Source organism: Hippoglossus hippoglossus, chromosome 16, assembly GCF_009819705.1.
Source record: "Hippoglossus hippoglossus isolate fHipHip1 chromosome 16, fHipHip1.pri, whole genome shotgun sequence".
In the NCBI taxonomy this organism is placed as follows: Eukaryota; Metazoa; Chordata; class Actinopteri; order Pleuronectiformes; family Pleuronectidae; genus Hippoglossus; species Hippoglossus hippoglossus.
Window position 1 is genome coordinate 7,874,451 of NC_047166.1, and position 19,920 is coordinate 7,894,370.

Here is a 19,920-nt window from a genome sequence, read left to right on the forward strand (position 1 = left end):
TATATGATATAGCACTACTGGTGGAGCCCTGAACAACTTCAGGTGTGAGTAAACCTTCAGCCTCATGATGAAAAAGCACATTTCAAATAGTTTCCAGTTCTTTTTATTGAACACATTCACACATATACATACACAATCACACACAGACTTTTGGTTAGTGTATCAAACACAAAATACTGTACATGCACAACTTGCAAAGGTGTTGTTTGCCCTGTTTTAGCCTCTGCATGATTTGGCACTGATATTGATTTTTTGAAAGAGGCAAATGAATGTATTTGCATTGTGCATTGCTCTTCTCAGCCTAAACTGGTGAAGTTTCTACTAGCTATGATCTACTACAGGTCGCTGACTGGTGGCTTTTTCAAGTCGGTCGTCTTTATTCAGCGGGCATGACCATGTCCAGGTAAGCCTTGATGTGGTCGATGATGTCGTTCATGTAGTTGCCAACCTGGGGACGCATGTACTCCTCGTACACGCCCAGCGCTGATGTGCGGGCCTTGTCTACCAGGGGTCCTGCCTCCTCAACGAGGCCACTGCACAAAACAGGGAGGACACAGGATTAAAGAAATCTCTTTACATCTCAGTGCCTATTGTGTTATATTTTCAGAAGAAATTGTGAATATATATCAGTAACACTTCAAAGCAAATTTGCAGTTGAAATTGATGCACTCCTTATAATTGGCGGTTGCGAATAATTCCCTGAAACTAACAGTGAAATTTCTTTTTTGTCTTCACATGGGGGGGGGGGGGGGGGGGGGGGGGGGGGGGGGGGGGGTGGGGGGGGTGGGGGGGGGGTTCTCAGTGAAGACTCACCTGGAAACCTTCATGAAGGCCTGGAACGCGGGCTGGGCCTGCACATCCTCCACGTAGGCCTTGGCGGACAGTCCGCGATCGCTTTCACTGACTTTCGCCACTAAAGGAGCAGCCAACTCCTGGATCTTGCCATAAGTGTTCATCAGCCTCCTGATGAAGGTGGTTCTCATTGCATCGTACTTGTCAATAAGCTCCTGCGATGGTGCGGGAACCTCACACAGGCTCGTGGAGACTTGAATGAAAAAGAATGATAAGATTGACACGTTAAAACCAATACAAATCTGATTAGAATGTGTTCATTTGAAAGAGCGAGCTATGTTCATTGCAAATGGTTTGGGGTTTTGTGTGATTGTGCCTTCGAGGCCAAAAAAGCTGCTTTGAATTTCTTGGGTTTTTGATGATTGTGTCCAGAAATCAGATTTATTTAAACGATGTTCATTGTGTGAAATGTTTTAGCTTCAGCAGCTCAGTGTCATTTAAAATCTGTCTTTATCTTGCAGGTCAGCCACAGAGAAAGCAGTGCACGAGAGCCGTGCAACAGAAGTAAGTTATTGCAACAGATATGAATAGTGAAAACATGAGCAACAAAGCATCTACATTCAGTCATTTGCCTCCAAAGTAAAAATCCAAGTCCTTGTCTTACCCTGCAGAGCCAGGATCAGTGCCAAGGCGTATTTTGCATTCATCTCTGAAACAAAACAAAAAAGAAACGTTAAAAATCAAACTCTTCCTTTTTTGAATCAATATTCTTTTCCATATTTGAGAATTTGAACCTTAGAGGATAATAAAAAGAAAGTTGATGAAGCTGCAGAATGCAAAAACTGTGAACTTTAAATGTTTTACAAAAAGAGATATTTCAGTGAAATGTGCTCAGAAGTAGAAAGAGAGGTTACCTGCTGCTGGGTTGGACGTACAGATCCAAAACGTGACAGTCTTCTCTGAAAGCGAGTTGTCTGTAACTGGGAACTCACATCTGGACAGGATGATATAGGGGGGGACCGCAAACAAACGTCATCTGATGAGCAGACACACACACACCTACACACACACACACACCCACACACACACACGCACGCACGCACATGAGCACACTCATGCGCACACATACACCCACACACACACTTTCACCTAAACAAAGTCCAGTGTACATGATATTCACTTTAAATACTGTATGTGGAAATATGACTTGGAGGTTATGCAATGTTCCTCCATTGTAAGTTTATCTGTTTTCGTATGGCGGTGCACTTGGAGACCGCCTGATACTGGAGAGGTGTCACAGTGCACGTATGAAGTCATAGTCATGTCTCTAAGGGCAAAAGAAAAAGAAAAAGAAAAAGAATAAACTTTAAAAAAAAACGCTTGTGTGTTGTTAGCTGCTGCAATTGAAGATAACGTTGATTAGATTAACTGTTGCTAATCAGCTAGTCACTGTATAACAACGAGTCCGATCAGAGTCAAATGGTCAGCAGGTCAATCAACCGTCTAGACACACAGCGCTGAACCCTAAGCAATGCATGCTGGGATTTCAATTCTAACCTTTCACCCTCATACCCTGAGACCGACTGCATGACTGACAGTGATAGATTATCTGCACCATTATGTTTTTAATAGTCTTTTGTTTCTCTGTCTTTCTTGTTACCATAATGTCTCACTCTCTGTAATTCTACATTTTAGTTACCAGAGCTAAAACTTTGCAGCCACAGCCACAAGAGAAGAGATGAATGAATCACCACAATCAATAAGACCAAAGGTGACGGAAACGTCACTCTGCAAACTGTGCTATTTCAATTGGAATCTGCAAACAATGCTTGAATGTATTTTCCCTCTTATGAACTTTACCTGTCTCTGCTTTGCTTGCAGGGCAAACTGGGCCCATGTGCAAAGTTTTATTATAAACTGATTATTCCTGTATTTGACACAACGGGTAAAGCCCAGTGAAAACCTTGAGCCAGGATCTGATCAGGAATTACAGACAAGACAAGTGCCAAGAACAATACTTTATTGTCAGCTTTTCCTTTAGTTTAGATCGGTTGCATTAGTGGCTCTAAATGGCATGTAGCCGTCAATGCTTGTCTGGATCTTCTCCCACATGGAGCTCCTGACATTAGAGGCCCACTTAGCATAGCTGTCGCTCACAGGCTGGATGTGGTCTTCATAGTAGGCGCCAAAGAAGCCCACTGCTGTCGCCCCGTAATCCTGGACTTTAGCTTTTGCTTCCCTGCGAGAAGCACAAGTACACAGATGAGTAATAAGATACACACACACACACACACAATCACATCGATGTGTCCACAAACTACATTTTTAGTGGTTCTGATAACCGCCAATCATTTACAGAGAGGTCCAGCTTGCACACAGACGGTGAGCTGTCAGAAAGTACCTGGCCTTCTCCGCCAGCCTCTGCAGTATTCCCGGAGAGTCTGGTGGTTCTGGGGCGAGCGTTTGGGCCGACAGTGGCACGCACGCTGCAGAGGAGGACGCAAAGATGAAGCTGGAAACGAGCTCCACCGTAAAGGAACTGAGACTGAAGACAATTTGTAAAAGCCTCACCTTGCATTAGCAAGACGAGACCAAACACGAGCACTTTTGTATGCATCTGCCACAGAGACGAGATGTAATCATTGTAAAAATCATTTTACTGCCCAAGTGAATCTGTTCACTCGATCAACAACAACATAATCACAACTAAATCACAGATTTCAAAGTAAAATGTAACCAGGGATTAACAACACAGGCAAAGGAGGAACAATGGCGATTTTACCTTTTCCTCGGACTCTGGTCAGCAGAGGTTTAAACTAAAACCGTGTTATCAAGCCACTTTATTTGTATTAGGTGGCCGCAGCAGAGTGCACATTGGTCCCGAACAGATGATCACTCCAAGCTGTTGTTTTTGTCTTTGTTCCATCACATCGTTTTACCGACATAAAACTAAGAGGTGTCACTGCAACAGCTCTTTGGAAGTTACAAAGCAACACAAAGTTTCTGACTTATCTATTGGTGTGTCTCCAACTGTTGTGTCTTTTTTCATGAATAAAAAGAAACAGAAAATGCCTTTAAAGAGATTTGGTTTAAGTTTGCTTTAAAACTAAGATATTTAAGGCAACTTTTTCCCCTCTGGGTAAAATTATCCAGGTTTTTAAAGTGCAATTCAATCACCATTCACATCACATGGGAGCTACAAATTAGGTTTTGAGGTTTAAACCATTGACTATAATTATGATTTGATTTTTGTCTTCCCTTGCGAATATTTGCTGTCTTACAATGTTGGAAAGACACGTTGCTTTTTTAAATCCGCACATCCTAAAATCTTGAAATCTCTTCAAGATCAACATTAGCTGAGTTCAAACACTGTCCTGATGCCCATTGGTCCAGATACCTCAGCCCATTTGGCGGATGCTGTTATGTATCCAGGCCAGTCAAAGTCTCTGTTCCTGCAGGAGAGATATCAGTGTTAGTGAAAACTGGTGGGAGGAGGGGGTCACATAGATAAACAGTTTCAGCCAAGCCAAGCAGTTCTGTGACCAGAGTCCACCACAGGATCAATTTAATCTTTTCACTGCTCAGGCCCTGTGCTGGCTGCGCGTTCTGAATCAGAGCGATGATGTGGACACGAGAGTTCATAACGCCGTTGCTTTCCCCACAAACCTGCGCTCACAGCTGTCTAAACACTCGGGATCAACCTTTTTCATTGTTTTCAAATGGTGTGACGGGGTTTGAACATCTGATCAGAGTGCGTGTGCGTGCGTGAGACCCTGACATGAGCCTCCCATCATGCATCAAAACAGTCATATTTGTTATAATACACATTCAGTTGCATCTTCATTAGGTACATCCAGCCAAAACTAATGCAACTAAGAGTCCTGCAATAAATTCTGCCTTCATGATATTCAGGAGGATTCAGCTTTATGGTCACTGTAGGTGGTTTGATTGTATTGTATTGTGGGGGCCTTCCTGATATAAATTATATAAGAAACACATGCCGGTATAAAGCACCAATTACAGTCTGATATTAGCATCTATTTACACGACTTGTAAATTAGACTGCATCTGAATGTTTATGCATTTAGTTTATACAAATTCAACTTTATTGCGCCAGAGGGGAAACACAAGAAAGAAAAACATCAAAATACATGAATAAAGCACATAACGACAAAGGTAAACGATATGAATCTCACATTTTCAGTTTTCATTTGGCCGCTCAGTGAAAGCTTAAAGAAGGAGTCATTGCAGTCAAACGTTTTCATTCTGGGGGTCAAGTTGTGTCCGGTTCAGCTTCCTGAGGAGGTAAATCTTCCTCCACGTCCAACAGCTGAAGCACAATCTTTTCTCGACAGGTACAGTGAAAATCTGTACTAATGAAACAGCTGAAAGGGCAACAGAGACGTCGAGCTGGACTTTTCTGCGACATCTCACTGTGATCAAAGTGAAAGTGATCTTTAGCTGATTTCAGCCCAGACAGTGTGCAGCCTGTGACCTGCGTGCACCAGCTCCTGACCTCCATCGCTCTGTTCTCTTCACCGGAGTTGATTTCAGTGAACTGGGACGACTGATGGATTATTAACTCAGCATAAACAGTGACTTTAGCCCGGGAGTTGTGAAATGCCTGAAAAGCAGCCATGTTGGCACTTGCCCTTTGCTACCAGCTATTGAAACAAACTAACTTTTATCTTGATATTATCTTTTAGACACTGCTGGCAATTCTTCAATTAGGTGATCGGCTTTGGAGGTCTTTCATTATTGAGCCTGGGATTAAACTAATTATTTTAAGTACTTTTGATCACAGGTTGATGGGTTGGTGTCTAAAACAAACTTGTTTGATTGACACGGTTTCATCCACATATCTTCACAGTGCTGTTAAGCTTTAGAACAAGCCACTAAATGTATTATCTTACTTTCCTCCTCTCAAATACTGTTTTCAATAAAAAAAATATGAAGGGCTGCTTCGGTTCATTTCTCATTACTATGGAAATTAACACAACTAGCACAATTAGATACATGTGAGTTTAAATTTAACATTGAAATGATCATACACATAGGACGTCCCTGTTCAGGACATTTCACGTGTCATTTGATGTAATTTTAGTTTTAGGGTTTGGGTTTAATGATGTTGTGTGAAATGATACGTGAAAGGACTTCGGAAATGTGTCTGTTAATCATTTTCCATTTGATGATACCAGGCTGAGAATACAAGCATGGAAACTATCATTATGAGTGAAGCTAAAATCTTGTTTCTCTTGTTAATTAATGTTAATAAACCTCTAATAATCGAGCTAAAGCAGATGCGTAAGTAGAGATCTTTTCAATATTGATGAATTACTTTAACAATAAACATGTTCAATGTGAGGAAATACAACAAAAAAATCACTCTGCATTTAATTTGCAGTTTATGAAACCTAATACATTAAAAATAAATAATCCGTAATTGAGCTCACATAATGTGTCACTCAACTAAAAATGAAGAAAATGCTTGTGACTTGATAGGTAAATAACTGTTATAACTGTTTTATTTCACAGCACCTTTACAGACAATCAAGAATACATGACGACATATCATAAGTAAACACAGGAATAATTAAAGTGTGGCCCATTTCTAGATGTTTCCACTGGCTCTGAATACAAAACTACAGAAAACAATGGGTATGTGCATTTCTGAATTTATTTTAAATTTCAGAGCTCTATAATATATTTAAATGCGGTCGTGCAGGTTGTTAACATGCAGTGGTTTTATAAAAGAAACACAGAGGACATACTGTTTATAGACCAGAATTGTTCATTTATTTATATCAAACATAAGACTCTTCCAAGTATTACATTGACAAATTTCTTATTTTCTTTACATGATAAATATTAATGCTATCACCGGATTTATATATAAAAAACACTTTTTATTTTTATTTGTGGTACTTTTCACGTTGCTGCTGGTCAGGAGGGTGAGGTGAGTGTCCATCGTGAGGATGTGTGTGTGTCTGTGTGTGTGTGTGAGTGTGTGTGTGTGTGTGTGTGTGTGTGTGTGTGTGTGTGTGTGTGTGTGTGTGTGTGTGTGTGTGTGTGGGGGGGGGGGGGGGGGGTGTTGGTTGGTTGTAGACTGCAGACACCATCTCTTCATCTACTTCACTGAAACTTGTCTTTTATCTGCTGAAACCTCTCCTGGACCCATTCTCTGAGGACATCAAGAAAAAAAACACACAAGTCAAAGTGTGCATGCGGACATTTGTGCAATTGTGCGTTTTTTTCCTGCGGGTGTACACGCGCACATACCTGGTGTTGACTACCACATCGCTGTTGCGTATATTATCAAAGGTGGTCTTGGCCTTTTCAGCCACGGTGTGGCTTATCTCAGATACCTTCTCCACAAAAGTGGTGACCTCTTCGCTGGAGTCCTGAGCCTCTGCAGGTGACCGACACAAGTTAAGGTTATACACAGAAACCTTGTAGCAGCGACAGGTTTGTATTTACGGCGGACCTGTATATCCCACCTGTGTAGGCGACCAAAGCCAGCATCAGCACGGCAACTGCGAGGAAGAGTCTCATCTTGGCTGCGAGTGTCTGAGGAGCAAGGGACAGGGACAGGTTGTGGTTGAAAGGACGTTTTTCATTTGGCAAAAGCATTCACATATAAATACGTTCTCTTTAAAAGCTGCGCCCTGGTACGTCAGCACCACGGAGGGGGGGACAGCTCCCTTTACGCACAATCGTATCTTCCTCAAAACGCAATCAATTTACGTCTAAAACCTCGATTCACAAATAATTCTGTGCTTGACTTTGATGACTTACATGAAGAAATAATCAGATAATGGTTACTGAGGATAATCTGATGTCTAATGAAAGAAAACAAACAGTCCAAACTTCTCCACCTCGGTGGGGATTTCAGATTTAAAATGTGGAACATACCTGTTTTTTCGGTCTCAGAGGAGGAATCAATCGGGTGTGATTGAGCGCCTATGTGAGTCGCTTTTTATAATCCTGCTCGGCTCCGGCAGAGTGACGCAAAAACGGTGGATTTTAAGTCAACACATACACGTGATTTCAAAATCAGAAATGTGTCCACATAGCTCACATTTAGTAGCAAAAATAAATCTAAGAATAAAATCAAGTTATTATCTGTCTTTGAGCAGAAGCCAGCTGTGTGGTTCCTTCAGGGGTCAGAGTTTAATAATGATGTCAGTACATACGGTGAGACGTGCTGCTGAAGGAACATAGGTCAGTAATGATAGTGTCATTATTACCAGTGTAGACCTCAGCTGTCCTTTGAACCTGACGTGTTGGACAAGCATAGACTCATGTGTCAAACAGGCATGTATATATTGAGAGGAGGGTTTTAGATTAAGAAGTCGGACTTAAGTCGTGAATCAATTCAAAAGACTGACTTTAAATAAAAACTCAGATTCGTGATCTTCTTTCTACTTTTTCTTTTGTTTTAACCTCCACGTCCTTTTTTGTACATGTTCATACTGATATTTTATTGTGGCCTATTGTATAACTTTCAGTGGATGGAGATGTATTATAATCCCTTGAATGAGTGAAAAATGTTGATGTCATTCTTTAAAAGTCCTGATTTCAAAATGTGGGGTATTTTAAGTAAAAATACAGAAATATTTGGGTAAAAAATTAAGTAACTAATTATCAATATTATTATATATGCATTGAAATGAAAGTAAATATAGATTTTTGTCAAGGTGGAGCAAATTTGAGGGCTCTAATATCTTATGTTATCATGCATAATTTGTGTGAACAATTTTAAAATAGAAAAATAGAAGTTACTCTCTCATAAATCATTGTAATATAAAAAAGTATAATATATGTCTGAATCGTTTGAATTGTTAAATTAAACATTAAATGGGACTGGAAATCACAAGAACCTCAGAATTTTACAGCACATTACTTCCAATTATTTAGTTTCCGATTCTTTTTCACAAACTCTGCTAAATCATAAGTAAACACAGGAATAATTAAAGTGTGGCCCATTTCTAGATGTTTTCACTGGTTCTGAATACAAAACTACAGAAAACAATGGGTATGTGCATTTCTGAATTTATTTTAAATTTCAGAGCTCTGTAATATATTTAAATGCGGTCGTGCAGGTTGTTAACATGCAGTGGTTTTATAAAAGAAACACAGAGGACATACTGTTTATAGACCAGAATTGTTCATTTATTTATATCAAACATAAGACTATTCCAAGCATTATATTGACAAATTTCTTATTAATGCTATCACTGGATTTATATATAAAAAACACCTTTTATTTTTATTTGTGGTACTTTTCACGTTGCTGCTGGTCAGGAGGGTGAGGTGAGTGTCCATCGTGAGGATGTGTGTGTGTCTGTGTGTGTGTGTGTGTGTGTGGGGGGGGGGGGGGGGGGGTGTTAGTTGGTTGTAGACTGCAGACACCATCTCTTCATCTACTTCACTGAAACGTGTCCTTTATCTGCTGAAACCTCTCCTCGAACCAGCCTCTGAGGACATCAAGAAAAAAAAACACACAAGTCAAAGTGTGCATGCGGACATTTGTGCCAATGTGCGTTTTTTTCCTGCGGGTGTACACGCGCACATACCTGGCGTTGACTGCCACATCGCTGTTGTGTATATTATCAAAGGTGGTCTTGGCCTTTTCAGCCACGGTCTGGCCTATCTCAGACATCCTCTCCCCAAATCTGGCGAACTTGTCTTCGATGGAGTCATCCTGAGCCTCTGCAGGTGACCGACACAAGTTAAGGTTATACACAGAAAACTCGTAGCAGCGACAGGTTTGTATTTACGGCGGACCTGTATATCCCACCTGTGTAGGCGACCAAAGCCAGCATCAGCACGGCAACTGCGAGGAAGAGTCTCATCTTGGCTGCGAGTGTCTGAGGAGCAAGGGACAGAGACAGGTTGTGGTTGAAAGGACGTTTTTCATTTGGCAAAAGCATTCACATATAAATACGTTCTCTTTAAAAGCTGCGCCCTGGTACGTCAGCACCACGGAGGGGGGGACAGCTCCCTTTACGCACAATCGTATCTTCCTCAAAACGCAATCAATTTGCGTCTAAAACCTCGATTCACAAATAATTCTGTGCTTGACTTTGATGACTTACATGAAGAAATAATCAGATAATGGTTACTGAGGATAATCTGATCTCTAATGAAAGAAAACAAACAGTCCAAACTTCTCCACCTCGGTGGGGATTTCAGATTTAAAATGTGGAACATACCTGTTTTTTCGGTCTCAGAGGAGGAATCAATCGGGTGTGATTGAGCGCCTATGCGAGTCGCTTTTTATAATCCTGCTCGGCTCCGGCAGAGTGACGCAAAAACGGTGGATTTTAAGTCAACACATACACGTGGTAACCTTGACGAGCCACTGCCCCTTTTATTGATCAGCGCCCTCGTTAACTGCATTAAAAGATAGTGATCATGATAAAGAAACTGCAACTCTGCACAAATGAGTCCTGTGCTGCGGGAGAGTGTCAGAGGCTGCGCAGGAAGGGGGTGTAGATGTCAATCACATATTTGACCAAATGTGAATAAAGAGGTGTAGAGTTGTTCATTTCAAAATCTGAAATGTGTCCACATAGCTCACATTGAGTAGCAAAAATAAATCTAAGAATACAATCAAGTTATTATCTGTCTTTGAGCAGAAGCCAGCTGTGTGGTTCCTTCAGGGGCCAGAGTTTAATAATGATGTCAGTACATACGGTGAGACGTGCTGCTGAAGGAACATAGGTCAGTAATGATAGTGTCATTATTACCAGTGTAGACCTCAGCTGTCCTTTGAACCTGACGTGTTGGACAAGCATAGACTCATGTGTCAAACAGGCATGTATATATTGAGAGGAGGGTTTTAGATTAAGAAGTCGGACTTAAGTCGTGAATCAATTCAAAAGACTGACTTTAAATAAAAACTCTGATTCGTGATCTTCTTTCTACTTTTTCTTTTGTTTTAACCTCCACGTCCTTTTTTGTACATGTTCATTCGGATATTTTATTGTGGCCTATTGTATAACTTTCAGTGGATGGAGATGTATTATAATCCCTTGAATGAGTGGAAAATGTTGATGTCATTCTTTAAAAGTCCTGATTACACAATGTGGGGTATTTTAAGTAAAAATACAGAAATATTTGGGTAAAAAATTAAGTAACTAATTATCAATATTATTATACATGCGTTGAAACGAAAGTAAATGTAGATTTTGGTCAAGGTGGAACAAATTTGAGGGCTTTAATATCTTATGTTATCATGCATAATTTGTGTGAACAATTTTAAAATAGAAAAATAGAAGTTACTCTCTAATAAATCATTGTAATATAAAAACTTATAATATATGTCAGAATTGTTTGAATTGTTAAATTAAACATTAAATGGGACTGGAAATCACAAGAACCTCAGAATTTTACAGCACAATACTTCTAATTATTTAATTTCCGATTCTTTTTCACAAACTCTGCTAAATCTTGCATAATGCATTGTGCGTTATGGGGCAGAAGTCATAGCCTGCAGACTGAAGCAGACTTCTTTAGAATAACATCCCTTTCTTTTTTCTTTTTTTTTAATGAAATGCCCGACTTAGAATCCCATTGCCTCATTTATGTCTCTCTTATCCAGACCTTCCCTTTCTTAATAGGGAAGTAAATCAGACAAATCCAAATGTGGCCCATGGTGTAAGTTAGCATGCGAGAGAAAACAGTAAAGAGCGTGAACTGAAGTAACCCCCTCATTAAAAACTGTGACCTGAGTAAGAGCCAGGAAGTCTGTCCCTGATAGTTTAAAGGCTTCACCACCACTTAACACATCTACTTTCACAGGGGGGTCTGCAAAAGACCAAATGCACATTTGTTTTGCCGATGATTTGAGCTATGAGGTGCTAATGCTACGTTGAATGACCTCCGCTTGCGTCAAATCAGCTTTCACATGCCTCCACTCTCACACAACACCTCTGAAAGACTAAATCTCCATTGCTTTTGTGATGAAGTGGCCAGTCGGTTTATGTATGAGCTTGTGCTTGCGTGCATATAATCTGTTCTTGAATAATTGAAGGAGGCACAGGGCGTGAAAGTGCATGTCTTGCGTGTTTCCAATTTGCAATAACAAGCTTACAAAAAGGCTGTTTTTGTGTTTGGCTCAAGGCCCCTGCAGAGCCTGGTGTTGTGTGCCAGCTCTGAATGGGAGGGAGAGGAAGGAGAAAAGAGCGGGGGCTTTAATGGGGGGTAGAATCTCTGCAGGGGTGTTATCAGAGGGGTTACTAGCAGTCACGGGCTTGCTAGCACCTGATAAATTGCTGGGAGTTTATTTTGTTGTTGTTGCTGGGCAGTGCTCAGGTTTCAGACACCCTATAAGAACAGACGGAGCAGAAGAGCTGAAACTGCAGGATGCTTGTGGTTTTCCTGTTTTTACCGTTCGCAAAACAACGGACATCGAGCGAAGGAGTTTCACTTGTCTGAGTTTCAAAACAAGCTCCAGTTTCTGACAGGAATTATATCATAGGGCACAAACACCTCTGTCATCCTGTGAGTCATTCTTTCACTTTACATGCGATGCCCTTTAACACAGAGAGAAATGGTAAACATGTTTTGTTGTAAGACCAAAAGGTTGTTTTGTACAGATGAATAATTGCACAACTTTCACAGAAATTCAGGCCATGGTGGACGGTTTGTATACATATGGTGCTTTACTGGTTTGCCACTCAAAGCGATTTTTGCCATGAACACATTCATACAGTGCATGCAGCACGGGTCTGGGCGGCTGTCGAGCAATTTGAGGTTCAGTATCTGGCCCGAGGACACTTCGGAGGAGGATCGAACCGCCGTCCTTCTATGTTACACAATAGCTACATGTCATTAAAGCCATAAAAATTGTATCAAGTGTAAAAAGTGCAACATCAAATGTAGTGTATACGAATAAAAAGAAAGCCCCCCAGCTGGTTTCACACTATTTGGAGTTAAGTCGTACATGTCTTCTGCCCCTCGGTGACCCTGACCCCCTTTATTTAGAAAATCTTTATTTTCAAAATGTACTTGTCTCTCTACATTTCTTCTACTCATTAAATGTAACGCTTTCTGCTGCTTTCTGTCGTTCACAGAGGCTGTGCAGCTTTATTTTCTGACACAGTTTGCTCATTCTCCTATAAATGAAAACACAGCTGCAGCGTCGTGCAGCACGGATTCAAGTGGAGGGGTCAGAGAAGAGGAGCGGAGATGAACGAGGGACAAATGGTGTCCTCTGCTGGCCTCGGCTCCGCACTTCAAAGCAAAAATCCTGCTGAGTTTGATCAGTGGAGCTTTGAATGCATGAGGTACTTATCTGAGTTCAGGACAATGGGGACCATCCCCTGAGGCAGGTCCAGATGTGAAGAAAGCTGAAAATCTTAATCTTCTTTTGCATTTCACGGCACTGAAATAAGATTGTGATCATGTTTTACTTGGTTCTGGTATGTTTCCAAAAAACTACAATAATAAGAAACATAAATTCATAAACACACATACCCATAATTTTACATTACAGTTTTTTATTTGCCTTCATTTCCTGAGGGGATGACATGATAAACAAACAATGCAGTTTCATGATATGCATCTTTACCACCAGGCCACTAGGGTGCACGTTCTAAACACACGGGCTCTCTAACAGCTGATGGCTTGTTATTGACATGCTTGTGCAAATATGTGTATAAAGGTGCACTGATGCATGTTGTGTTACTTTTGCCAAGCTGAGCGAAAGGTAGGAACAATGTCATCGTTGGGTTAATTCAGTCTGGGGCACGCTGTGTTCCCAAATGCCTGCTGTGATCAATAGAAAGGAATCTGTGAGCAGATCTTAACAAGTCTGGACTAGAAAAATAGACAGGCGGGGGGTGTGGGGTGGCTGCATGAGGAGGAAATGGAGAGCGGGAGATGCTTGGGGTGGAGTACAGGTATAAGGAGGGAGAGAAGAATCTACCTTTTTTTAATTCTAGTTGAATCATTTGTGTGTTAACAGTAGCAGTAAACAAAGAGTTTGGCAAAGAAGTGGCGGTGGGCCTCTGTGCTGATGTGTGTCAGGAGGTGGATGAAAATTGGCCAATAGCTTCAGATACATTCTCTTATATAATTAGCTCATGTAGCCTTATGCAACAGCTACTAACTATAAGGACGAGTGGGGTAAACCTGCAGCTTTGTATCATTAAGGCAGTTGTAAATTGCCCAGAATAAAGAAAGAAATGATTTGGTGAAAACCTGTGAGACTTTCTTTTTATTCTGAGACTAAATGTGTCAGTTTTGTGGCGTCTCTGCGTGTCAACATATCTGAATCTCATCTTCTAAAATATACTGTAGTTTAATGTTCATTTTCAGAGACGAGGTGGAGACAGAGCATGTTTTCTAGGTTCTTTATTCACTCAGCACTGTTCAGCACAGTCCAGCCACAGGCCGTGTGCAGTTAGTGAGCAGCATTGAGGACATGTGAAACATTGGGGACACTGAAGAAACAGACTGGTAGCATTACACTCAAACTCAGTGTGAGCGACAACAATACAACAGCCCGGACAGAAGGGCACTTTAGTGGTTCAGTCTCAGCTCCAGAATAATTACACATTACTGCCTGTTCCCATATTCTTTTCACCTTGACATTTCAGTGCATTTATTTTGGTTTGAGTTTCCTGCCCGCGAGGCTGAAACTCAGCAGTTATTTTTTTGCAACCAAACAAATCTACGAAATTGTAAAATTTCAGGGGGAGGAGGGGGGGGAGTTAATTCAAAGTAGAAAAAAGCAAAGCATATTACAAATATTTGTCTGTTTGTGCATGAAAGGCTGCTATTTACTGTGGTGCACGTGTTCGTGGAGAAAGGGGGTCGATAGGAGAAGAAGTGAGGGTGAGGAGCGAGGAGCGAGAACGTTCATCTGATGACCTCCTCATCCTCCCTCCTTCCTCTTGTCAACCTCCTAACCCCTGAACACCAGAGCCCAAAATGAAGATATCAACACTATCATGACTTTCAACTGACCCCTATCTGTGTTTTACACATTTTCTCCTTCTACTAACATAAACCATCTACAACCCTTCAAAAAAAAAAACCCTAAAGAGTCTTTCTTTATGCAGAGGCAGTCTCCTTGACCTTATCCATGATGGTCTCAATCTGTTCGCGGATCTTGGTGGCGTAGGGGGCGAAAAGCTCGGACAGCTCCTCGATCTTGCCCTCCAGGGAGGTGCGCAGCTCCTCGGCAGTGGCCTCCAGCTGGGTCTTGAGGTCCCCAGCCTGGGACTCCAGTTGAATGCCCAGACCCTCAGCCTGGCTCTGCAGCAAGGTGGAGATGTCGCTCAGCCTCTTGCTGGCAGAGTCGCTGGCCTGCTGCATGTAGGGCTGGACTTGTTCCTTCACGGTGTCGAGGTTCTGGGAGGTGCGGGACTGGAGCTCGCCCAGGTAGGTGGCCACGGTGCTGGTGGTGGAGAAGGAGAAGATAAATTTTAGTTTCACATGAAGGACGAGAGGAAAAAATAAAGATAAAGTCAGAAGGACTGCACCACTTACTTGCGGATCTCCTCGGTGTCCTTGTTCAGGCGCTTCTTCAGCTTGTTGGAGTAGATGCCGATACGGTTGCGAACATCGTCGGAGTTCTGCTCCATCATGGTCTTGAGCTCACCCAGGTACTCGGTGCTGCGGTCCTTGGCGTCAAGCATGTCTTTCTGCAGTTTGTTGGCCAGAAGCTGCAGGTCCTCAGACAGTTGACCAGTGGACATGTCAGCATAGGGGCTCAGCTTGGTCTGGAGGTCATCACTGTAGGTTGAGAGCTCTGCCATGGTGTCAGTGATCAGAGTGCTAGAAAAGAGAAGAACAGGATGGTCACAAATGTGCTATGCAAGGGTCAGGGGCCAGTTAGGATAAAAATGCATGAACTGGGAAGAGGAGGACAGAGATCTGGAAAAGAACGGAGCATTTCAAGGTAAAACCACCTCCAGAAAATGATTAACGAGTCAAATGAACTTACTCTAGCTCCCTGCTGAGCTGAGAGGCCTTGAGGTTCTGCACGACTCCATCAGCATTGTTGTTCAGCTCAGAGACGGACAGCCAGAAACGCTCCACGGTGTCCTCCCAACGGTTTGGGGTGGCATCAGCCTGATGCACAGCACGGGCATTGCAGCCTATTGTGGACAGACATAAGAAAACACACATAAATAACCCAGAACAGAAGAAAATAACATGCTGCTGGGACATAAACTATCAGAACACTTACCGGTGATGACTGCCAGAGCAAGGATCAGAGCTACAGACTTCATGGTTGCTGGACAGATTCACCTGTGGAATAGAGAGGTAAAATAAGATGAAGTGGAAGGAGAGAAAACGTGACCATATAAATACAGTCACACCCAATAACTGACTATGTACTCAATTTCATTCAGAAATTCAGGTCTCATTCTGGAAAAGTAACGGTGGTATGTCTGCTCTCACTCACCTGAGGGGTTGACTTCTCCGTACTCCCTGAGCAGAGACTGAGGGCTTTTATACAGTCCCAGGGGATGGGGGGGAGAGGAGGAAGGGAGGGATGGAGGGAGGGGTGGGCGGAGGGAGGTAGGGAGGGGTGGGTGGAGTGAATGCTGGCGCTCGTTCACGTGGAGATGATGATTTGTGTGCTGAGTGTAATCCTGTTTCCTTGCACACACGTCGTGCCACCAACACTGTGACCGAAGTTTGAAGGGTTGATTGAGCAACTTGCTGCCACAAGAATAAACGGGGTCAAAGTTTCATGTCCAGTCACAGACTGATGATGAACGTCATGTTTATTTTGTTGTTTTTCCTCATTTGTTCCACAGATATTGATTCTTTAGCATAAATGAACCTTTATTCCAGAGGTTTGGTTGAGAAGTTTTCTCAAGACAGCTCTGGTCATCATGTTGTCTTTCTTGTATCAGTAAAAGATGAAAGATTGAAAGATGTCCTTGGATGTCAAAATATAAAATTATCCTAAAAAAAACCCACTAGCATGTAAGTAAAGTCATGCATTAAAATGGATAAAGATAAATCATATATTACAAAAAAGTAACTCAGTGTAATTTATGTTGATGTTATGTTGTTGTAAAGTACATATATATTGTAGGATATATATTACTGATGAATTACTGTATAAAGAGAATTTCTTTTATATTAAGTTGGTGGAGCTGAAGCTGTTAAACTGTTAAGTAACTTTTAATTGAGTACGATGTGGTATCACAGATTTGGCAATTTCAAGAATTTGAATTTAACAAGTTTTTGTTTTTTGATATTTGTATATGTTTTCCATAAACTTTCTTCTTGATACTCAGAGTGTCTTTTTACTTTTTTCATGGTGGTAACAGACATTTAAATTCCTCCTCTGCCTTTTGTTTTCGCAGGTTTTGTTTAAAGCGACCAAAGCTCCTTTAGGCCCTTTCTCAGATTGTTATCAGCAGTGATCTAATCTGAATATAAATCCCCCCGGCACCAGGAAGTAACCTAAGTTGCTTCACATGCATTTCAGACCATCACATTTGCATTTCATTGCATTTGCATCTGATCACCCCCGGCAGACAAACAACCCCCAACACATGGGGTACCTTTGCATCTCAATCCCATTCTCCTATAGTCCACATGCTTTTTCACTATTCCATTCAAATGCTGATCACTTGAGACACATAATGTTGCATGTAGTAGAGCTTTAAATTACTAGTGAGTGCATGAATTACAAATAATGTGTCAGCAGCACAAGTGGGGCATGTTGGGACATGGGGATACGCTCCGGTCCAACAAGCCCTCTGTTAAAAGATTTATGGCTAAAAAAAATAAAAGAGAACATTAAACGATTGCATAACCTGTAAAAAAAAAACAACAAAAAAAACAGTACAAAGACCCTGAACAAAAAAGTAAATTATCCAGGGGCCACAAGTAGGAAAAAACTGAATATATGTGTTTTTATGTTGTAAAAGAAATCCAAGAAATCTCCAGGGTTTTGAAATTGGCACAGAAGAGGGGAAGTTTGACGCAGAACGAGACTGTTTACCGCGGCCAACAAATATTTGCTTAAAGTCAGACCACTGCTGTCATGAGCACTGGTGGATATTTAGATCGGACCAACATCTCCATCACAGACCTGTGATAATGACTGAGGTTTTAATACATTGGTAAGAGACAAAGGTCGATGAAACCTTCACCACTGAAGTGCAGGAGGCAAAAACAGAAGTTTTTCACTCTGATCCCTGAGTAAATACTACTGTGAATATAACTATTAATTATTGTTACTAATGTAGCTTATTTATAAGAGCCTGTCATTGATAAGTTTTGTTTTTGCACCACCCTTCTGAAATAGTTTAATGGAAGCAGCAAAGAGCTTAGTTAGTGTTTTACTGCTCTTATTGCAAAGGACTATTTTACTTTACATTCGCTCAAAGCAGGAGCCTTAACCTCTTGGAAAGTAGCGCAAACTATTAATGACTCACAGACTGTATCATATTTTACCTGTTGTGTTTTGTAATTTTCTCCAGTAACTGAAAACTATCTCACCTGAATTAAACTTCTCATTGCCTATGATTAAAAGCTTTTCTTTGCTGTCAACTTCAACTCTGAGTCCTTCGCTGACCATGTGTAACGACCTTCGTCCTTTAGCACTTAGCCTCTTCGTTGTCAAGCCGACAGTTTTCTATGTCCTGTCATTTCTTTCACAGAAATGCAACTTTACACGAGAACAAAGTGTGAACATGCACGACTTGGGCGGGTAATTAGTGTGAGGACGTGATAACATGAGTGTGTGATAACTCTGAGAGGTCAGCTCACAGATGAGATTAGGACACAGTGCCAGATTGTCCAGCTGTTTTGTAATTGTGAAACAAGACATTCTTTGATGTCTTCAACAATGAGATGAAACAGTTTTTTAAATGTTGAAGTGTAACTTTTCTGTGGAGAACAAAAGACCTTTGATCTTGGTATACCACAACAATAATGTGTCACTTCAGGAGCTCCACTCATGTGGAAACACTCAGTAGAGTGCAAACCTCCACCAAGGCCGGACAGACCCCTTATGAAACAACATTTAAACTCACTAGATCTTCCTGATGTTCATTGGGATCGGTGGATTATTCTCTGAGAGATCTGTGAAAAGGTTGAGAAACACCCGATCTCGCAATGTTTAAAAAATTGCTGCAAATGTGTTAATTCCCTGACCCAGGCCACATCCTTCAAACTTTCGCTGAAAGCTGTCCAGTAGTTCTTGTGTAATCTCTTTAACAAACCATTATTCTGAGCAAAGTATCCTCATGCTGACCCTTTTGAGTTTTTACACATTTATCAAGACGCCTTTTGTTTATTATGTTGATAGAAGCACTACAGCTATGTAGATACATTTTCAGTATCGGTAAATTCCTGCACCAGAGTGACCGACCAGCAACACATGTGAGGAGAGAGGTCACACACTCGACCTCATAAACCCACACTGTGACCAGCACAGAGAGACAGGAGGCAGGAAAGGGAAACAGAGTGACTCGAGTATTGTGAGGTAATACAGTAAAACATCTGACACAGCTATAAACTACAGTCTCTTCTCCTTTTGCACCACAACAACAGAGGCAATGTCCAATGTCTATCAGGACAGATTGTGTGAGAGGGCATCTTTCCACGGTTTGAACCACAGTAACCCAGGCGTGATTCTGTTGTTCTCCGGGAGCTGGTGTGAAGAATTTGTTTAAACCTGCATGATCTCACCCCTCAGACCATTAAAACATCTGTGTGGATGAGTCGGCAGGGTTACTGCCGTTGACGTCTGTTGGTTCAGAGCTGTTTGAACTGGCTGTTTGAACTGGCTGCTTCACTTTAGAAATGACTGTTTCCCCTGCAGCATGTCCTCCATCTTTTGGGCCTGAGTCAGAGTCAGCTGATGGAGATTTGGGCTTACAGAGCCCAAATGTCCATCAGCTGATGGAGCCAAGGGTCTGCTGAGCTTGTGGCACCATGTCTCTGTGATAAAGGGGTCCCGAGTCTGATTCATGTAGCAGCGACATGCTCAGGGTGAAGTGACGAGCTGGTGGTGAACTTATCCTTGGAGGTGAAAGAAGATAAGCCTGGTGTCTAAAGGTGTTAAAGCTCTGCAGACACTTCTGCAAACGTCTGTCTGTGAGTCGCAAATCTTAAGAATCTTTCATCTCATCAGCTCCA

General features: G+C 41.6%; 4 protein-coding genes across 4 annotated transcripts; all 4 read right to left on the reverse strand.

Moving 5' to 3' along the window:
• Positions 1 to 87: 87 nt before the first annotated feature.
• Positions 88 to 1,821, reverse strand: apoa2 (apolipoprotein A-II). Its single transcript, XM_034611422.1, has 4 exons — positions 1,707 to 1,821; positions 1,457 to 1,501; positions 814 to 1,045; positions 88 to 533 (listed from the first exon to the last, which is right to left on the reverse strand). The coding sequence occupies exons 2-4, from the start codon at positions 1,497 to 1,499 to the stop codon at positions 377 to 379; spliced, it is 432 nt and encodes a 143-aa protein (XP_034467313.1). The 5' UTR covers positions 1,500 to 1,501; positions 1,707 to 1,821; the 3' UTR covers positions 88 to 376.
• A 974-nt stretch (positions 1,822 to 2,795) lies between these two features.
• Positions 2,796 to 3,654, reverse strand: apoc4 (apolipoprotein C-IV). Its single transcript, XM_034611423.1, has 4 exons — positions 3,575 to 3,654; positions 3,364 to 3,409; positions 3,194 to 3,278; positions 2,796 to 3,031 (listed from the first exon to the last, which is right to left on the reverse strand). Exons 2-4 carry the CDS (start codon positions 3,407 to 3,409, stop codon positions 2,830 to 2,832), a joined length of 333 nt encoding a protein of 110 aa, XP_034467314.1. The 5' UTR covers positions 3,575 to 3,654; the 3' UTR covers positions 2,796 to 2,829.
• A 5,490-nt stretch (positions 3,655 to 9,144) lies between these two features.
• Positions 9,145 to 10,116, reverse strand: apoc1 (apolipoprotein C-I). The gene is made up of 4 exons (XM_034611425.1): positions 10,008 to 10,116; positions 9,593 to 9,662; positions 9,369 to 9,504; positions 9,145 to 9,269 (listed from the first exon to the last, which is right to left on the reverse strand). Exons 2-4 carry the CDS (start codon positions 9,645 to 9,647, stop codon positions 9,221 to 9,223), a joined length of 240 nt encoding a protein of 79 aa, XP_034467316.1. The 5' UTR covers positions 9,648 to 9,662; positions 10,008 to 10,116; the 3' UTR covers positions 9,145 to 9,220.
• A 4,023-nt stretch (positions 10,117 to 14,139) lies between these two features.
• Positions 14,140 to 16,315, reverse strand: apoeb (apolipoprotein Eb). Its single transcript, XM_034611418.1, has 5 exons — positions 16,217 to 16,315; positions 15,998 to 16,059; positions 15,752 to 15,905; positions 15,295 to 15,582; positions 14,140 to 15,202 (listed from the first exon to the last, which is right to left on the reverse strand). The coding sequence occupies exons 2-5, from the start codon at positions 16,038 to 16,040 to the stop codon at positions 14,857 to 14,859; spliced, it is 831 nt and encodes a 276-aa protein (XP_034467309.1). The 5' UTR covers positions 16,041 to 16,059; positions 16,217 to 16,315; the 3' UTR covers positions 14,140 to 14,856.
• Positions 16,316 to 19,920: the final 3,605 nt, after the last annotated feature.